Raw genomic sequence first — 18,526 nt, forward strand, 5'->3', positions numbered from 1 at the left:
TTTGATTGTCAAAATTAAATAAGTCAAGAAATGCAACAAAAAAAAATCACTCTGAAAGAAAAGTGGACAAAATGAAGTACTTCTATGCGAGTCAGAATTTGGATTAATAAACCATGAACATTTGCAGTACCCTGTTCACAGCAGCAGAGGGCAGCGTGCTGAGCACACGCACCTCGGTACAATAGAAGAAGTTTCTTGGCTTTTTCCTTTTTTTTTTTGACGTGAAGGTAATTCTCAAATCTTCACCTTCAGTGACTGTCAATGTTAGGATATTTCCTCTATCCACCTGCTTTGGGAAGCTCAGACATCCGACTTTTGGCAACTGAACAGCGGCGCAGAGAAATTCTCACACTTAAAATTCAGTGAAGTCATTTCAACACTTGAAACCAGGAAACCCTCAAATATAATCACAGTCAAAAATCTGCCTCTGCAGCTTGTCATAGTCACTTTCTGCTCAGAGCTCAGTCATTCCCTTTGATATGGGAAGCTGCAGACAAAGTGCCAGCCCGTGTACCCGTACAGAAATCACAGTGAGGCCTCTTTCACACTGTATCACTCATTTCTGTTAAAAGATGAAGGCAAAACTGAGCAGAAAAAAAAAGACGAAAGCACACATGAACTAATACACAGAAATTGTCAAATGTTTAAGGCTCACACGTTTCAATATCAACAGGACAAAAATAACAACCTGTGCAGAGATGTAAATTCCAGTTTGAGGAAACATATAAAAAAATACAAAAACGCAAGCATAACAATTCATAGGAAAGCGGTGTCATTTACTAACAACCAGTGTTTCCTCAATTTGATATTTCTAGCTTTTGTTTCTTTTCTTTGTAGCATTGAGCCGTTGAATTGAGGGTGACAACGGTATGTTGGCGCTTACAGTCAAGTGTTTGTTTCCTCACTTTAATCCAGCCTAAAACACCTTGACTTCAACGTGCCGGTTTGAGATAAGTGCTTGGTACTTCTGGTCGAGCTTTGTGGTTTTCAGTGGAAAGTGCGCACGATATGGTTGAATGTTTTGGAAGCTCCTCTTGAAAATAAACAGCAATGTTGTAAATTATAGAAATGTCCTTTACAGATTAATTATGTACATATATCTATATATATATGTAGATATATAGATATATAGATATACATATTTATACGAAGTACATTTTTGCAAGACCTCTATTTTTTTCTCCAACAAAGAGTGGAAAAAAAAATTCACCAACAATTGAGTAACACATTTTACAATATGTTGAGACAAGAGAAAGGTGGCATCTAAAACATATGTACTTGCAGCTAGATTTTCCATCTGTGCAGACAGTTTTTACCTTTTTATCCGTTTGCAAGTGATCGCTTACATTGGCAGCGCCGAGTGTGGCAGTTTAAGACTTGCTGGACAAGTTCAGTTTTAAAAGAAAAACACACACACACACACACATCTGAGCAAACATACATGTGTGGCATGACGCAGGAAGTGGTGATGAAACAACAAAGGGCAGAAAAGCAGAAGCTGTCTGGCACAGCAGAGACACTCAGAAAGAAACAGCAAAATTCCTCTGTGACAATCATGAGGTAAGAGCAAGACTAGATTTCAATTTTTCTACTGTACCTTTACATTAAAAACAGAGCAGGTGAAATTCTTCATGCATAGCTGCTGGGCAGCTGTTTTTACCTGCTGGAGTGTTTTAGGAAGGTAGACGGAAATGTTTCTTTGATAGTAAGAATTTACATGCAAAAGACTTAATTTAGCACGATTAATTGTCTAAGAAATTCTGTTTATATATATATATATATATTTGAAAAGTACTCAATCTTCGTCACCTTGCTGTGCTGCTTCTGGAAGAATAGTTTCCCTAAAACCATTTAAACTAAGTAAACACCACAAATAAGTCATAGATTTACATTAGACCTGTCTGTTGATAAAATGCTTTACTTTTCTTCTTAGATCAAAAATAACTTTGCTGTGTGATAACATGACCTGAGCCACTGCAGTTGGCAGCAGACTAAGTGCGACGTTAAAGGAAATCAGTCCCTCAGTGTTTTCCACTGAGCGCCAGTCTAAGGCTCAACGCAACTCCTGATGAAAACACACACCCAATAAAGTCTTAATTATGATTCTGCAGATCAGTAATGCCGGTGACTAGGTGATTTCCACCACAAATTAGAACTTACCTCAGTCTAGATCTCTGCTACTCTGATTCAAAATAACACCACCAATCTAAATGAAAGTAGTAACATGTAAAAAGTTCCCATGCCACGTTGTGTCTGGTCTTGATAGCAGAAACGCAAAAAGCAAGCCCGCAGCTCGCATACCCACACATCTGAGAAGTTTCAGTTGCCTCACTGGCGTGGTTTATGCTTAATGCTCAGTGTGGGAACGAAGAGCGATGACAGGAACGGCACATTCATCTGAAAGAAAGTTTTCACAATGAAATGTTCAGTTTGAAAATACTTGGCATACATGATGAAATTGAACCAAAACTGTTTCCTTGCAGCAGCAACAACAGCAACAGCAGCAGCAGTGGGTGCTCTTTTAGAGAGGTGGACGAACCAATGAAACACGTGGAGCTGGCCATCTATATTCCCATATTCATAGTGGGGATGTTTTTTAACCTGGGGGCGCTGCTGGTTTATTGCCGGTGCCTCCGAAAGTGGACTGAGTCAACCATCTACATGACTAGCTTGGCTCTAATGGACCTCCTCCTCCTCTTGCCTCTACCCTTCAAAATGCACGCTGCATATCATACATGGCCGCAGGAATTCCAGTTCGCTTGTTCATTTCTGGAAAACCTTTATTTTGTCGGAACGTACGGCGGTATCTACATGATCATGTGCATAGGCGTTGACAGGTGGCTGGCAATATGTCACCCATTCAAAGCCAAGCAGCTGCGCTCCCCCAAGGCGGCTGTCATGACCTGCATGGGGATCTGGGTTCTGGTGTTTACCGCAATCTTTCCAGTCACCTTCAACTTAAGGACAGTAGTTAAGAACGACTTCCACTGCTTCCATCGATTTTCGGAAAATGGCTGGAGTCCCAAAGTGATCATCTGCTTGCAAATATTTGGTTTCCTGGCGCCTGCGCTCACGTTGGTTTGCTGTTCAGCTCAAGTCATCTGGACCCTCCAGGAGTCCGGCCAGCGGAGCACCACGAGCCAGGCCTGCGTGAAGATCATCTGCAGCGGCCTGTGCTGTTTCTTGGTGCCGTTCACTCCGAGCCACCTGGCCATCTTCCTGCAGTTCCTGGTGAGACACATTTTACATTAACATAAATGTGAACTTAGCTGTAGAGCACACAACATTAAGCTCTGATTATGATATGCAACCGGGTTCAAGATTTTTCTATAAACTCGACGGGTAAATATCTAAAATTAAACATATACAGAAGATAATTTTACAATTGAATGACAGCTGACAAAGCTGGCAATGTTCAATTGAATCAGGATTTGGTTCGAAGGAGATGTCAAGGAAACTGTTTTTTACTAGCAGACAAAATTAACGTTTTTTTGTGATGTTTTTTGTCTCACCACCTTATTTCTTTATGACAAACCTGTAGGCGTACAGCTTTACTATTTTACACACTTGTAAAATGACTCAGTGTTGGGTGTTTTCTTAGTTTGTTGTGAGGTTTCAAAATCCGTCCACGCAGGCATCAATAACCTTTGATTCTATTTGAAAAATTGTTATATAGCTCAACGTTACGCTTGCTTTATTCGCAAAAGCACATAAATGCATTTTATGTAACTTAGTGGAGATTTGTTATTGGTACAAAAATAGCCATTAAATATATATTAACTGTCAAACTCTAGATCTGGTAAACATATACAAATTCAACTGAACACTAGCACTGTGTGATTCTTGTTTTTTTCCAAAAATACTTATTTAAAAAGGACATTCATCAGGATTATGTCTTTAGTATTTACTCGTGATGCCTCTATAAATACAAAAAAAAAAAGTATGAAATTATATGTAAATTTAAAAACATATAAAATGTCCTACCATTCAGTTGGATATAACAATATTCAACTTTTGCGCATACCTTCAGGTACACCAGAAAGTGATTGTGGACTGCAGCTCCATGAAAAGTATAAGCATGTTTTTACAGACCACCATGTGTCTGTCCAACATCACCTGCTGCTTGGATGGCCTGTGCTACTACTTCATAGCTGACGAGGTGAAAAAAAACACGAAAAACAACTTCAGGATGTCCAGACTGAGCCAAAGGCGAGGAAACTCCAGCACTTCAGAGGTCTGAATGCTTGAGAGTGACAGCTAAACATAGGACTTGTTTTCGACGACCTGGGTCATGTTCAGTGTTGTTTTGTTGATGTTGGTTTTTTTTGTTGTTGTTGTTTTTTTTAGCTGGGCAGTAAAACAAACCGAGCAAGCAGCTCTTGAAAACGTTTGGCAGGCATTTTAAGCAACGGGAAGTGAACCAGGTCAACCTGCAATGAAAATTAACCACCGACCTGGAGCAGTAAGCCACTTGACGCATCTGTAACCTCAAAGAGCGCCAATAACTAAAGTCGGGGCAGCAAAGAAGAAAACTTCCACTACAGATGATGAAAAGAGATTTTTTTTTTTTTTTTTGAGAGAGAGATGGCTGAGAAAACTTTCTGCTTTCTCACTCCCTGATGAGAAACTGACTTGTGGTATGATTCATTTTAAATCTGGCGCAGGCGGCTCATTGCAGAGCTTTGTTGTTTTGATTCTCAAGAACACGGGTCAAACAAAAAGAAAGAGAGAAATAAATGAAAGAGAAATTCTTTAAAAAAAACAAGACCAAACAATCACAGTTGATAAATATCAAACAATATTATTTCATTGGACATGCTTATTATTATTATAACTATTGGTTGGCTGTGTAAATGAATATATGTACCATAAAAAGAAACAAATAATTAAAATGGGAAAATATATATCTTGTTTGATATTTTACAGAAATAGCTGTAGATTTTATTTATTTAATCTTTTACGTAAATGAATAAGTGTCAAAGGCACACTAATAAAAGCGTCTGAATATTTATTCATGATGTTACAATTACGTCAACGCCAAATTCATCATCTATGGTCTTGATAAACATTAATGCAATAAACATTTACTGATGCTAGCTGGTTACCAACATTAACCCTTTAAATAATAGTTGAAACATTTTTTACTTTACTTTTATTTTTTGCTTATTCTGTACATTACAAACGGTTTAAGTAGTGTGACTGATTTGTAGAAGAAATAACTGTGTAACTGAGCCTTAAATAACAGAGAGTATTGTGTTGGGATTACAAAAATATTCTTAAATGTTTGTCTGTTTGCAATAAATTTTAACGGATAGCTTTGTTTCTGTTCATTTCTAGTTAATTACACAATTACCATCTGTTTGAGAGAGAGTAATAAACAAAGAATGATTTTATTATTAAACTCCCCTAAAATAATAATGAAATATGTCATTTCTATTTTAAAAGAAAAAGCTGGCGCAGCAATAAGAAAATTACAGTATGAAATTCAGTGATGTTTTCATTTTGTCTTTTTATTTAGTCCGTCAGCTTAGTGAATTTTATATGTAGCTTGTTTGGTAGTTATAAAATTAATATACGTATGTTAAAAATAATTCACTTTAATTGGCATTTTTTAAATTTCAAGTTTTTATAGTTTTTAATTAAATAGCTAAAAACAATTTGTTGATGGCAGTCGGTCTTCTGGGTGAGCTACCGGATTGCTTACGGGTCGGTTTCATAAACATTTAGAAGAAAAATTTTAATTTATATGCGAGCACAAACCAAAGTGTTGTAGATGACAGCATGAGATGCCTGCCAGTTTCATAGTAATTAAAATGCTGTTATGCGGTCACAGTGGAAAATTAATTACAGGGCTAATCACATTTGTACCACAAAAAAAAAAAAATCTTTTAACAAGGCAGGTGTAGTGTTTATTTTCTGCTGCTTCCTGCAAACCAAAACACAGCACTACAAAATGAAGTAATGATAATACTTAGGAATTTTTGGCCCTTGATTGGGCTTTCTCATTAAAAATACAGAATACATTTCTTAGAAACTATTTAAAAAAAACCAGCATATCAAATTCACGGTTCAAACATGCATAAAGATTAAATGATTTGGCCTTACAGGAAGGCATGGATTTTTAAAATAAATTTGCCACCCTTTGTCTGAAACTCTTATTGAAGCCACCTGTAGCTAAGTGACTGTGCTAAACGCTTCAGTCAGCAAACCATTGAAGCCACATGACAAATCTACAGACTGCAATGGGAACCACAAAAGGTTGTTTTGCTGGCTTCTGTAACTTCAATTTACTCTATTTTGATCGCACAGCGCCCTCGATATGCATTGGGTAGAAATGAAAACAAATAAATACATGTTTCAGCTACAGCTGCATATTTTGGGGGATCCAATGTTTAAGTTAAGAACACCTATTCAGTAAGGGGAAAATCAACCTAATTGAAGTAGTTTTAGAATGCTATTTTACTTTTTTAGCATGAATTTCTTACAAGTTCAGTTTATATGGGTTATAAATATAATGAGGCAGATGTTCTTTCTCCTATCCACTCTCTTCAAAACAGGAGGGAAAAGAAGTTAATGTTATTCAAATGAGGCAAATTTGTGTTGATTTTTTTGGGAGTCAGGGAAATAGTTGTAATTAAGTCTCCAACCATCTAAACAGACACACATCGACAGTCAGGGTAAAAGCATCTAAAATTTTAAAACAGTTGTAACTGTGCCAAGAAGGACTGCATGAAGACAAGATGCTTGATCTGATCGCCATGACCGTAAGTCTTAAAATGAAACAAACTATGTGCAAAACAGTGTGACAAAATCTACTGTCCTGAGGTCACCAGAACTACATCCCCTTTTTCTTTTGGTTACCTCCACTCGTCCCTTGATCTTGAATCTCATCAAAATGTCCCAATTAAAATGTTAGACTCCTTGAATGAGTTTCTCAACACAGATGATTTAGTTGTGCAAACAATTCATCCAAACATCCTGTACACAGGATCCTGTAGGCATCATCCCACAATAGCTTTTAGTTTTTTTTTTTATAACATTTTGTAAATATATTCTTGGAACGAAAAAAAAAAACAAAAAAAAACTATTACACATGCATTATTTTTTTTAAATAACTGACTCTAAATTTTATATTCTGACATTTTCTGACATAAGTTAAGTACATTCTTGCTTTCAACTAATCAGGTACGTCGACATTTATTGTGTTATATTTTAAATAGGCCACTCCACAATATATGTCTGACTCTCCAAAATAGTGTTTTGGTGTCTTTGTTCTGTGGAGTGGCATACGTTTAGCGACATTTTTGTATATAGGCCATTATGACTCACTGCCCAGAGTGGCAAAACGTGGAGGTTGGCATGAATGGTAAAACGATAAACGGGCTGAGTTTATCTAAAGCCTTTCTGGTCAAATAAGCCAGTCAAAGCACTTTGCACCAGAGTCACACTCATAAATGTGCACGAATTCGCACACAGATCATCAGACAGTGTCGGGTAAAATGCCTTGCCCAGGTTGCACATCAAACTGGAACCAGACCAGCAACTCTCAAATTAAAACTATCCATTGACAAACAGTCACTTATTGAGAACTCGGCAAAAGCAAGTCTCAATATCTCATTCATTTGCACCTTAAAACAGCTTTCTGTTGCATTTTTGCCTTCCAGTAACTGGGTAATGTGAGCCCAAAATTTATCTTTTGATTCAGAACTTCCAATTTGAGAATAAAAATAAAGGCCTTTTAAAAAAAAAAAATAATTATAATTATATATTAAGTTGCTTTCAGCAAGACATTACAGTGATTATAGTCTTTAAAAGTGCAGCTCCAACCACTTCATTTCTGAATGTGCCCACAAAAACTTGATTTTCAGATTTAGAAAGCTTTGTCCCTTTCAATTAGATCACAGAGACACCTTCTGAGAAAATATGGGCTAAAAGGTAAAACTAGATGCAGTCTAAATGAACTTTTTATAACTGATTTTTTTATGCTGTTTTGCACATCCTCCAAAGATTGTGCCAATAATTGTACCAAAAAATCCTAACTGTGCTCCACCGATAGTGAGAAAACTCCAAAAGACAAAGAAAGTTTGATTGTTTATTTTTAAAGCAGCGAGATCTTACAAGAGAATTTAGACTGTACAGTCAGATAAAGTGTCAAAAACAGTGAAATATGAGCACGTGTACACCATAAACACACCTAAAAATGTCATTTATGATAAGACTCGTCAACAATGTAGAGAACGGAAGTCAGAAAGGACGGAGAGGAGGCGAGAGCTAAAGACAAACAGCTAAATCTGAGTGAGGAAGAGCAAAAAGAAGTAGTTTTTTTGCCTTTGATATCATCTACAGTAAGTGATCTAAACTATAAAGCACTCTTCAATATAAATATTATATCCCTTACAACTACGTGTAGCATCACTGACTGCAGACTTTGGTTCCCTTTGTCCCTCTACAGCACTGCTACTAATTACAGTCTAAAGCCGTATATAACCCAAGGAGTAGTAAAGTGTGATACCAAAGGAAAAAAAAAAAAAAACATAAATAAGTGATCTCTCACAAAAACAAGTTTTGATAAAAATCTATGCATGTGTAACAATGTGATATTAAGAAGAAAATTTACAGTATATATATGTATATTGCTCAGGAACAATCAATTATATACAAAATTCGGTAATGATATAAACAAGCAAAATGAACATCTTAACTACATGAGGTATGTTTTGCCCTTTAAATGATTTTTTTTTTTAAATGACCAACAAACGAATACAAACAAAATAAGAGCGAGTCTGGTTTTCTGATGTAACTGTCACAGACTGACTGATTTGACTGAGATTAATATCTCCTGCTCTTCAGGACAAGCCACAGATAAATCCAAGCACATCACACGTACAATCCAAATTAAAAAGTAAGACATTAACAACAAAAAGAGCAAAGATGAGACAAAAAAAAAAAACTCTTAAAACCAAAACAAAAGGACAACATTTTGCTCTTAAAGTGCAGCATAACGTATAAGGAATTCAAGAGGTATGGTTTGAAATTGGCTTCAGTGTCGGATGGCTGTGATTTCCGCCTCAGATTTTAGAATCGGTCGCAGATGATGGTCTCGACCACAAACGTGTTCTCAAAGTGACGGATTCTGTGGCACTTCTTTGCCTCGCGCCTCTCGATACCTGGAAGCGGCACAGAAAGGGAGAGAAACAAAAGGCGCGTTGAGAAAAACAAAAATCTGCTCGGCACTGAAACTCCTCGTATTACTGGTGCAGCTGGCATGCCTCCGGTGCCCTATTTGATTCAGCACCAGTCTCATCCATATATGTACTCAGGGGGAAGTTTGCTGCATCATTTCTAAAAGATCTCACGCCGACTGAGGGATGCGACGCCAGAGTTATCTTTCATGCGCATCACTACCTCCTCCACAAATGTGTGGACGTGTCCACTGCACTATGAGTGACTCACGTAGCAGGAGGAAGTTCCCAGGCTGTGCCCACACTCAAAAACACACACATAAAAACACACACACACAAATGTCTGTGATGGGAGTGAATTGCACACCGTCTGAAGTGCCCAGAAGGAAGACCCAATTTGGGTTCTGGTTCTGGTCACTCTCCGATTTTCTCCCACACACAGTAAATTTGAACTCTCTGATGGATCACAGTGACCCCTCTCTGCCTCCTCTCCTAAGCACATTGCATGGCTCACATTCTCACATTGTCTGGTGTTAAGAGAGGGTGATAACTAGACGGAAGTGACCGGGGCAAACACTGCGCATAATTTCTCACAAATTCTCACTCACGTTGGCGCTGGTTGCGACGTCTGAGGCGGTACGTCTCTTTGCCAAAGCAGAGTCTGTGGATGAAAGGGCCCAGCTGCCTCATGTTCCTCAACCTGCCAGTCACAACCATCTCCTCTTGGACGATGTATGTCTGGGGAAGGTACGTCCCCCTCTGAGACGAAGAGACAAAGCGGTCAGTAACGAGGGAACACCGTGTCCTCGCTCCTCTTTGGCGAGTGTTAAATCGCTCGTAATGCTCACCTTGACATTAACGAGCAGCTCCCACAGACTGCGAGGAGGCATCACAGCAGTCGTGTTCAACTCAGTGATGTAGCATTTGTCCAAGGCAATGTCGTAATAGGCTGTGAGGCCCTGGAATGAATCAAGAAGAAATATTAAGTCTTAAACACTCAAATGCCGCGAGTTTAGATAAGAGGATGAGACTCTTTATTGCCTACCCTCTGGAAGTCATGGACGATGTCTGCTGGGTCACTGCCCCCAAAATGAGGCACGGGAACACTGATCTGCTCATAGTTCTCCTCAAGGTAGATGCCCACGTTCTCCTCCAGTTCTTGGCGTCCTCTCAGGGGAGCGTAGACAGAGTCCTCGTAGATGACCCGGCAGTGGAATAAGCTGTCCTCTGGGATCTGCTGTCAAGTCACGAAACAAAGCCTTGTCAGCATGTTTTGTTTTCAGTTGCATTGTCCAGTGAGGTAAGATTCGAGGTAAGACTTGTTTTGAGGTGGGGGGAGTTCTTAACTCGACTAACCTGGGACATAAAGTAGAAGCGATAGATGTAAATGGAAGGCAGCACCAGTCCCAGGGTGAAGATGACGAGGCCAATGGCGAGGCAGCACAGGCCCACTGGAAAGGGTTTTCTGGGCTTCATGGGAGGAACCAGCCGCCCCTGAAAGGCAAAGAGGAAAAGGCGACTGGTTAGACAGCAGCTCAGTAAACTCACACAAGGCTGCGCTTTTGTTCTACAATCGAATCCCGGATGACGCAACAGCTCACAGAGCCACGCTCTTCCTTACTGAGTCTGAATTGTAACAGAGTTAATTCTGACAGTTGCCAAGCTGTTAGTCAGGCGAGGAGATCTGGTAGACGTAGGAAGGACTGGAGTGAAGCACGCCAGATGCCCACCCACGGTCTCTCGGCCAAGCTTCTGCCTCTCCCATACTACTGTTGCCATGGAGAGCGGAAGCGGGGAGAACAGATTGTGCCAGCCTCTGACGAAGATGCTGGCACGTGGCCGTCTGGGTTTATTCTTGGAGCCCTACTTCAAAGCTCCATATCTGCCGATATTAAATCCCGGCTCACCAAGTGGGATTGAAAGAAAAAAAAAAAGGGAGGATGGCTGCGTAGAGTAGAGGGGTCCCTCGGCATAGGAGGGGGCACGTATTAATAGATCTACACATATTGCGTATCGGCTCTGACGCCTCACCTCCTGTCTTGGCCAATCAGAACCCACTCCGCCTCTGACATCCTTCAGCTGACGTAAACAAAACAGATGAAAAGGGGTGTCTTCTCTGATGACTGATACGTCATTGAGTGGTTTTTACAGTGCAAAGTGGGCTGGGAGAAGAAGGGGGAGATTGAATAAAGACTATTCAGTGCCTGATATCTAATTATATCCTACTACTGGGACAGAGTGAAGAACGGAGGCTGAGAAAAGACAGAGGCAATGTGATCTATCTATCTATCTATCTATCTATCTATCTATCTATCTATCTATCTATCTATCTATCTATCTATCTATCTATCTATCTATCTATCTATCTATCTATCTATCTATCTATCTATCTATCTATCTATCTATCTATGAGGTAGATTTGACATGTTTCCATCTTCAGTTCCTCTTCTAAGCCTTTCTTCTTTATGTATCCATGAATTATTTTCAGGTTAACTCTTGCTCATTGCAAACACATAGTGTATGTCTAGTATATTATGAATTAAGCTGCACCCAAAGGACATTAAATACAAGGCAAAAACATTTATTATCGCACTACTCATCCTGATGGATTCAACCCCTGCAGGACTGAAATAGTATAACATGCTCAGAATGGCACAACTGCTGCAGGAATTGCAGCAGGTTTTTTCTCTCTCTCTTTGTTTCCTCAGTTTTCTTTCTTGAGGTAAAAGTGCAAATAAGAATTGGAAGATATTATAGGTATGCACTGTATGAAGGACTGTCAGTCTCATCCATCTGTAATGCACACTTATGCAGACAGGTCTATTATCTGCAGTGTCCTCAAGGCCGGCCGAATGAGATGATGTAATGTCAACATCCTCAGACTGACACTGGCATGCACTGGCCCGTTATGCTGCTGCACAATTTACCCCATTGCCTGAACAAAACAGCTGCTGCAACCCTTCAGTCTGTTGTTAGAAATTGTAAAATTTACAGAAAATGCAAAAAATAAATTCGGGTTTTCATTGCACGTTAGATTACGTTTAAATATAGGCACATTAAAAGATTAAAGGTTTAAAATGAAATCCTGTTACTAGCCGGAGAACGCATGACCAGACACCATGTGTCTACTTAGTTATATCCTGTGCAAAGGAGAATCTACTCTTGCTACAATAAAAAATAATAATAGTGCTAAAGAAAAACGCCACAACATGAAAACAAAAGAAAGATAAGATGCGCAAACTCACGTGAGCCTGGGGTAGAGTGATCTTGTCGACATCCTGGTCTTTCTCGGGCTTCTGCGCCGAAACTGACTGGAAGGTGATCTTCACCATGTTTTTGGTTTAGCTCAGTTTGTATTTTTATTTTATTTTTTATTTTTCTCTCCCTTTGTCTCCTGCCTGGTTGTGGTTCTGGATCAGCGCCGCGCTTCCATCCACAGCACCGGGAGGACTTTATAGCGCCGGTGCAGCCTCGCCCCCGGGAATCTGTGACATCAGAAGAGCGTCTTCTCTGACGTACGAGCGCTGTGTGGGACCGAGGGAAAAGCCTCGTCGTTGGTTTCAACATAAGAGCTAGCGCTGCTTTAAAACGTTCGTAGACAGTGTAAAGTGCACGTAAATAGTTTAAATTATGTATTTTGTGAGCTGGTTCGCATAAAACACCGACGGATTTGCTTTTCAACCCGTTTTACAGCGGAAAAAAAATGCATCTTAAAACATTTTCCAGACATTAAGCTACCTCGTGCTTTTACTTTGAAGTCGAAATCCCAATATGGTATTGTATTCCGCATTTTATTTAAAGCTGAATATCCTCCCCACATTCCTGTTCCGAACACTATCGTCCGGAAATGTTGTGATGTTACAAATTGGCTCAGCCAGAAGCTATACTGCAATAAAGTTATCAATAGGTTATTGCTACAGTTGATGATGATATTGCAGATAAAACCTGTATACTACTATGTATAATAATCAACATTAGACTGGCTGGGATGATTATATCATTGAGCAATTTAATTTAAAAAAATCAGTGATGACTTACGTAAACGTCTGTGTGTTTAATTGGTCAAAACAAATAGAGGCTAAATCAGATGATACATTTGTATGTTACACATGTCTTACTTAAGGCATCCCCAGCAGGTAATCTATGATCTGTGACACAAACAGTGGGCATCAAAAGCCATCCATGTGCTACAGTATATCTCCCTTGCAAACTGACTATTCATGATTACAGTCAGCTATTTACCATATGCACATGTGAAACAGTGACCATCTCACATGCTACTGAGAAAGTCCTTGTTTAAATAATGAGAAGTCACAAAGGAAATGTTGCATTTCCTTAATTAAAATGATAGTTCAAACCTTTCAAACCTATAAAAAAACGCTTAGTTAGCTTTGATGAAACTGAAAAAATGAAAACAAAAGAATGTGTTGGCAGACCTTAAAAAAGGAGGAGGGGGTTGGGCTGTTACAGAAGTTTAATAGTAAGACCTGAATAAGTGCAATGTAGCTGGTCTTTTTTGTTGTTAAATAATATACTTCTTGTCATTTAATGTCAGCTACATCTATTGTTTTAGCTTGCATTGCTAAAATGGTCACTGAGGACGACTGTTACACAATCCACCTGGTTTTCCTGCTAACAAGTGTCATGCATTAATAGCAACCAACACTTGTCGGGAATAGTTCGCCATACAAAAAACCTACACTGGGGGTAGAAGTCTAAGTGTACATATGTAAATAAAAACATAAAATAATAATACAGGTGCGATGTAGCTGGTCTTTTTTGTTGTTAAATTATATACTTATTGCCATACAATGTCAGCTGCGGATTTTCCTCCCTTTGAATGAATGTGATCAATGTGACAACGTTATTTTGCAAGTAAAAGATAGAACATTCATTTTTACTTTCTTTTTACACACTGTACCTTAGATGGCAATAAATGAGGTCATGTGCTCATACTTGTTCTCTTTTTTTAATAGACTAAAATAAAGGAACTGAAATAACACTTTATGAAGAACAAAACGAAGAAAAAAAACAAAAACACGAGAAAGTAAAACAACAGTGAATCGGGACCTTTGCGGTTTGCCTTCTTTACAGCTTTTTAAACAGGAGTTAATTGGTTTTCATTTGTCAACTGAATGTTAGCAATTAAGAATTAATTAACCAAACTTCCTAATGACGTGAGAACTGTCCCTGATAAGCACAACTTAATAAGGGCTTAGCCATGCAACTAATAAGGAAACTGATGTTGAATTGTATTTGTTAAGAGCAGTGTGCAACAAACTATCTGCGACTGAACATATGATCCTGAATGCATAGTTTATAAGTTACTTCAACTCTTTAAAGTTCGACTGCACATCATCGCATGTCTTGGCCCCGCGGTCCAGGACCCCTGTTGATAAAGAGTACGGGCGTTGCGCGCCTTCTCTGTCTTTACACCCAGTTCATCCATTTATATGTAAATGAGCCACGTATACAGCCGCAGAAAGCCCCCCCCCCGGCAATAACAGCCCATTCTCTGAAGGAGTCAACTACCGCACGGCCATCTGTCCCCCACACGGACTCCAGCTAACGGCTTTCTGGAAAACACCCCAGCAGCCTCCTGGCCAAACTTCAACCATGGCTCCGGTACGCAGCAACACCAGCGGAATGAATGGAGGTGACAGCGAAGCACAATCTGACAGGAAGGTAGGGTATGGAGATTTTGGGAGCTGCGACAGAGCGCAGAAAGTAATAACCATGACCTCTCTTGTCCCTCGATATTCTTCCTGTAGATGAGGAAACCTCTCATGGAAAAGAAAAGAAGAGCTCGCATTAATGAAAGCTTACAAGAGCTCAGGATTCTCATCGCAGACTCAGACGTAAGTGAGCCTTTTTATTTAAATGACCTCACGTCGATGTGTCCTTAATTGAGTTAATTTAGCTCAACCGGTGGCTGCTGCTTTTCACTCGCCGCAGTTACAGTCGAAGATGGAGAATGCTGAAGTTTTGGAGGTGACGGTGAAACATGTAGAAAGCATCCTGCAGAGCCGAGCACAAGGTAAAAACCCCTGCTACTGTATAGCAGCATTTAAAATAAGGTTGACCTATAGCCTACAAAAAAAATAAATAAATAAATAAATAAAATGTTTTGAACCGAACGAAAACAGCCTGTAAATAACTTTAAATAATTCTTCCGCGAAGAAATATAGTTCTTATTATTAGCGGATACATATTATCATCCCAACATTTGAGTTGTAACCTCAGTTGAGGTCCCCAGTTGACAAGTACAGGGTCTTGAGATCCTCCTTAAGAAATACATGTAAATTTATGAATGTATGAATATATACATGCGTGTCAGGACAATTTTAGCACATTAACTTTATAGGTATATCAAAGACTAGCCCTCAAAAATGAAACATGACCATCTAAGAACAAATCACCCGTCATTTATTTATATGTAATTATTTTTAGAAATTATGCATGGCATGGAGAAAGTCTTGATTATCCCTACAGATAAACATGAAACATGACTTTATCTGTAAGTCATGATGACCTACAGATAAGTCAACCAAACATGCATATACATGCATGTATATTGTGTATACTATGTATACACAATATACAGAGTATATACATTTTTCACAATATATTATCAATTTTAAAGTTGCTGATCAATTAGAGCTGGTAAAAATGAAAACACAATTAATCGTGATGGCCTTGAGTATTGATGGCTACCAGGAGTGGTGGGATTGTGATGTCACGTTCTTCACTTGACTCAGACTTTCTTCATAGTTCTGTATTTTGCAGAGTTAAAATTTTCACCCATTATTTACGTCAGGATTTAGTGTGGCTAGCTTCTTCTGGTGCAGAATTATGATGCGCCCTTAACATCAACGACGTCAAAGTCTGATAAAATGAGACATGGCTGTTCAGACTTTGAAAATTATCTAATTTAGTACCACACATTGAATTGGCACAAATCAGATTGTTATTTGGGGGGCGGGAGTGAAATGATCTGAATAGGGCCATTCAGACTGACATGAAAAAGGTCTATATGGGTCACAGGTGGGAAAAATAAAATGGATTTGGGTCACATTTGCCTGCTGTGTGAACATAGACTAAGAGATTAATAAGTAGATTTTTTTTTTAAATTACTCAATATTGTTTTGTTGCAACAAAGCATATTCAATAAACCCAGTTTTGCTGAAAACAGTAACAATGATATATTTTTTAAAAATATATAATAAAAATAATATTTTGTGTTGTTTGGTTTATCATCAGAAGTACTCAAAACCCCCAGTTGGTAAAATAACGTAACAAGGGACTTCAGCGCCAGTGAGAGGACTGGAGCACAAACAGCAGATTTGTTGGTAGCAACACTAATGATGATGTTTTTCAATAATTTACCAAAATTCCATAATGTTGCAACAGATTGACTGACTTGTACTGCTCGCATACTCAATCAATAGTTTGGCTCAGACACTACTGAGACCACAGTGGTTGCCTTATTTGACATTTAAAATACCGTTGTGGCTGCTGTATGTCTTTCTCCAGAGGTGGACACTCTGAACAGGGAGGCCAAGGAGCGTTTCGCCGCCGGCTACATCCAGTGCATGCACGATGTGCACACGTTTGTGTCCTGTTGCCCTGGAATAGACCCCGCCATTGCATCTGAGCTGCTGAACCACCTCCTGGAGAGGATGCCCCTTAATGACGAGGAGCATCTTGATGAAAACAAGCCAGCCTGTAGTAGCGCTCGGCCCCTCCCTGAGAGTATGTACGCCAGAGTGGTGTCCCCGGTCACTTCCAACACCTCCACTGACGACCTGAGCTCCGACCTGGATGAGACGGACTCGGAGCAAAACCAAGCTTCCTCCACAGAGGAGGTAGCTAGCCAGCACGCATCGTCTGGCATGACTTTCTCAAAGCCAATGTGGAGACCTTGGTAAAGAACTTTGAAGAGGCTTGTGTAAACTAGTTGATTATTGGTTATTGCTAGAATGTACCGGATAGGCTGTAGTTCACTACAAAACATCCCTGAATGGGCAACAGTACAATGTCTCTGACAGTGGTTCTCTTTTTTTTATTTTTTATTATATACTATCTTCGTGATTTCTCCAAGTACCACCATCTTGATAGGCTTTTTAACACAGTAATAGAACAGAACTTGGATCTTTTGAACTTGCTGGGTTGTGTCATAGAGACACAAAATCATTCTCAAAATCATTCAGTCATTCTCATTTATTGGCAATGCATGATTGGTTGAAAAATGCGTTTTAAATACATCCTCCATTTTTACACATAAGTTCAAATTTCTGAGTTTAAAGTTGAAAAAGAATTAATTAATTAAAAGAAAGTTGAAATCCCCAATGGTAAAGTCAGTGGGTGCTTACAATCTCCAACCTCACAATCCAATATGGCTGCCCTGACATTAAATTTAGTACATCTGGCAACTTGTGTATTATTAAACTAAGTCACACACAATGTTGTACAGTCTTTTTTTTAATTAGCATATGGCAACGTTTTTAATGAACAGGTAATGTGCTTGCATTTACCTTATGAACAATTATTTCAAGATTTTCTTTTTGAAAACCACTGTTGTCAGTCCACCTGTCACTAGTCATACATGCACCACAGTTTGAGAACCATATGTCTAAGGCTATGACTCTTACACTGTTGCGTTGGTGGTATTGACGCTCCATATAATTGCACTTCTATTTAATTGAAACGCTGACTCACAGAGTACTGTACAATGTCCATTTGTGAATATTTTCTATACCAGACTAATTGCAGTTAGACATGCAGGATGAGTCTGGACTTCTATTGCTAAAACTGGCTATGGTTGTCATTTAGCAGAACAGCAGCTAGCACTGGTTTTCTGACATCCTACCATATCAGTACCTATTAACATAGCATTGTGTTCCAATAAACACTCAAGGAATCAAGATCCCTGTCCTGTTCTGTCCTGTTTTAAAATTATGTCATTACTTTAAAAATTTTTTAAGTCTTCAAAAAAAAAAAAAAAGCTAGGGAACCACTTCAGCTAAGACATAAAGAAGCTCTTTGCAAAAATGTATTAAAGCTGCAGTTGAAGTATTTAATGTTGTAAAATGTAATAAAAATAGTTGCAGAGATCATTGATGTGTACATTCTGCATTTAAAAGTGTACAGGCTCACCTTGATAAGGTGGTGAATGCATTTGTAAATATGTACTTGTTTTAACATTTAATTGTTCCTCTCCAGATACATTGTTAAATTATTTCCTATTTAGAAAGTCGAGGACTGCGTATTTATAGTGCATTAGTAAGCTACCTCATCCAGTTTAAATAAATAACTTTTTTTTTAAACAAAGACCTCTGTGGACA

General features: G+C 38.9%; 3 protein-coding genes across 3 annotated transcripts; 2 read left to right on the plus strand and 1 right to left on the minus strand.

Annotated features, from left to right (window-relative positions):
- The first annotated feature begins 1,127 nt into the window (after nt 1–1,127).
- On the plus strand, nt 1,128–4,716 carry LOC103143044 (G-protein coupled receptor 55-like). Its single transcript, XM_007559427.2, has 4 exons — nt 1,128–1,560; nt 2,484–3,231; nt 4,031–4,234; nt 4,348–4,716. Exons 1-4 carry the CDS (start codon nt 1,442–1,444, stop codon nt 4,381–4,383), a joined length of 1,107 nt encoding a protein of 368 aa, XP_007559489.1. The 5' UTR covers nt 1,128–1,441; the 3' UTR covers nt 4,384–4,716.
- A 3,363-nt stretch (nt 4,717–8,079) lies between these two features.
- On the minus strand, nt 8,080–12,645 carry LOC103143045 (integral membrane protein 2C-like). The gene is made up of 6 exons (XM_007559429.2): nt 12,428–12,645; nt 10,539–10,676; nt 10,228–10,419; nt 10,031–10,141; nt 9,791–9,941; nt 8,080–9,167 (listed from the first exon to the last, which is right to left on the minus strand). The coding sequence occupies exons 1-6, from the start codon at nt 12,512–12,514 to the stop codon at nt 9,076–9,078; spliced, it is 771 nt and encodes a 256-aa protein (XP_007559491.1). The 5' UTR covers nt 12,515–12,645; the 3' UTR covers nt 8,080–9,075.
- Nucleotides 12,646–14,094: 1,449 nt separating this feature from the next.
- On the plus strand, nt 14,095–18,186 carry LOC103143046 (transcription cofactor HES-6-like). The gene is made up of 4 exons (XM_007559431.2): nt 14,095–14,867; nt 14,954–15,040; nt 15,138–15,219; nt 16,716–18,186. Exons 1-4 carry the CDS (start codon nt 14,799–14,801, stop codon nt 17,108–17,110), a joined length of 633 nt encoding a protein of 210 aa, XP_007559493.1. The 5' UTR covers nt 14,095–14,798; the 3' UTR covers nt 17,111–18,186.
- The last annotated feature ends 340 nt before the right edge of the window (nt 18,187–18,526 follow it).

This window comes from Poecilia formosa, unplaced genomic scaffold (genome assembly GCF_000485575.1).
Source record: "Poecilia formosa unplaced genomic scaffold, Poecilia_formosa-5.1.2 Scaffold104, whole genome shotgun sequence".
Lineage (NCBI taxonomy): Eukaryota > Metazoa > Chordata > Actinopteri > Cyprinodontiformes > Poeciliidae > Poecilia > Poecilia formosa.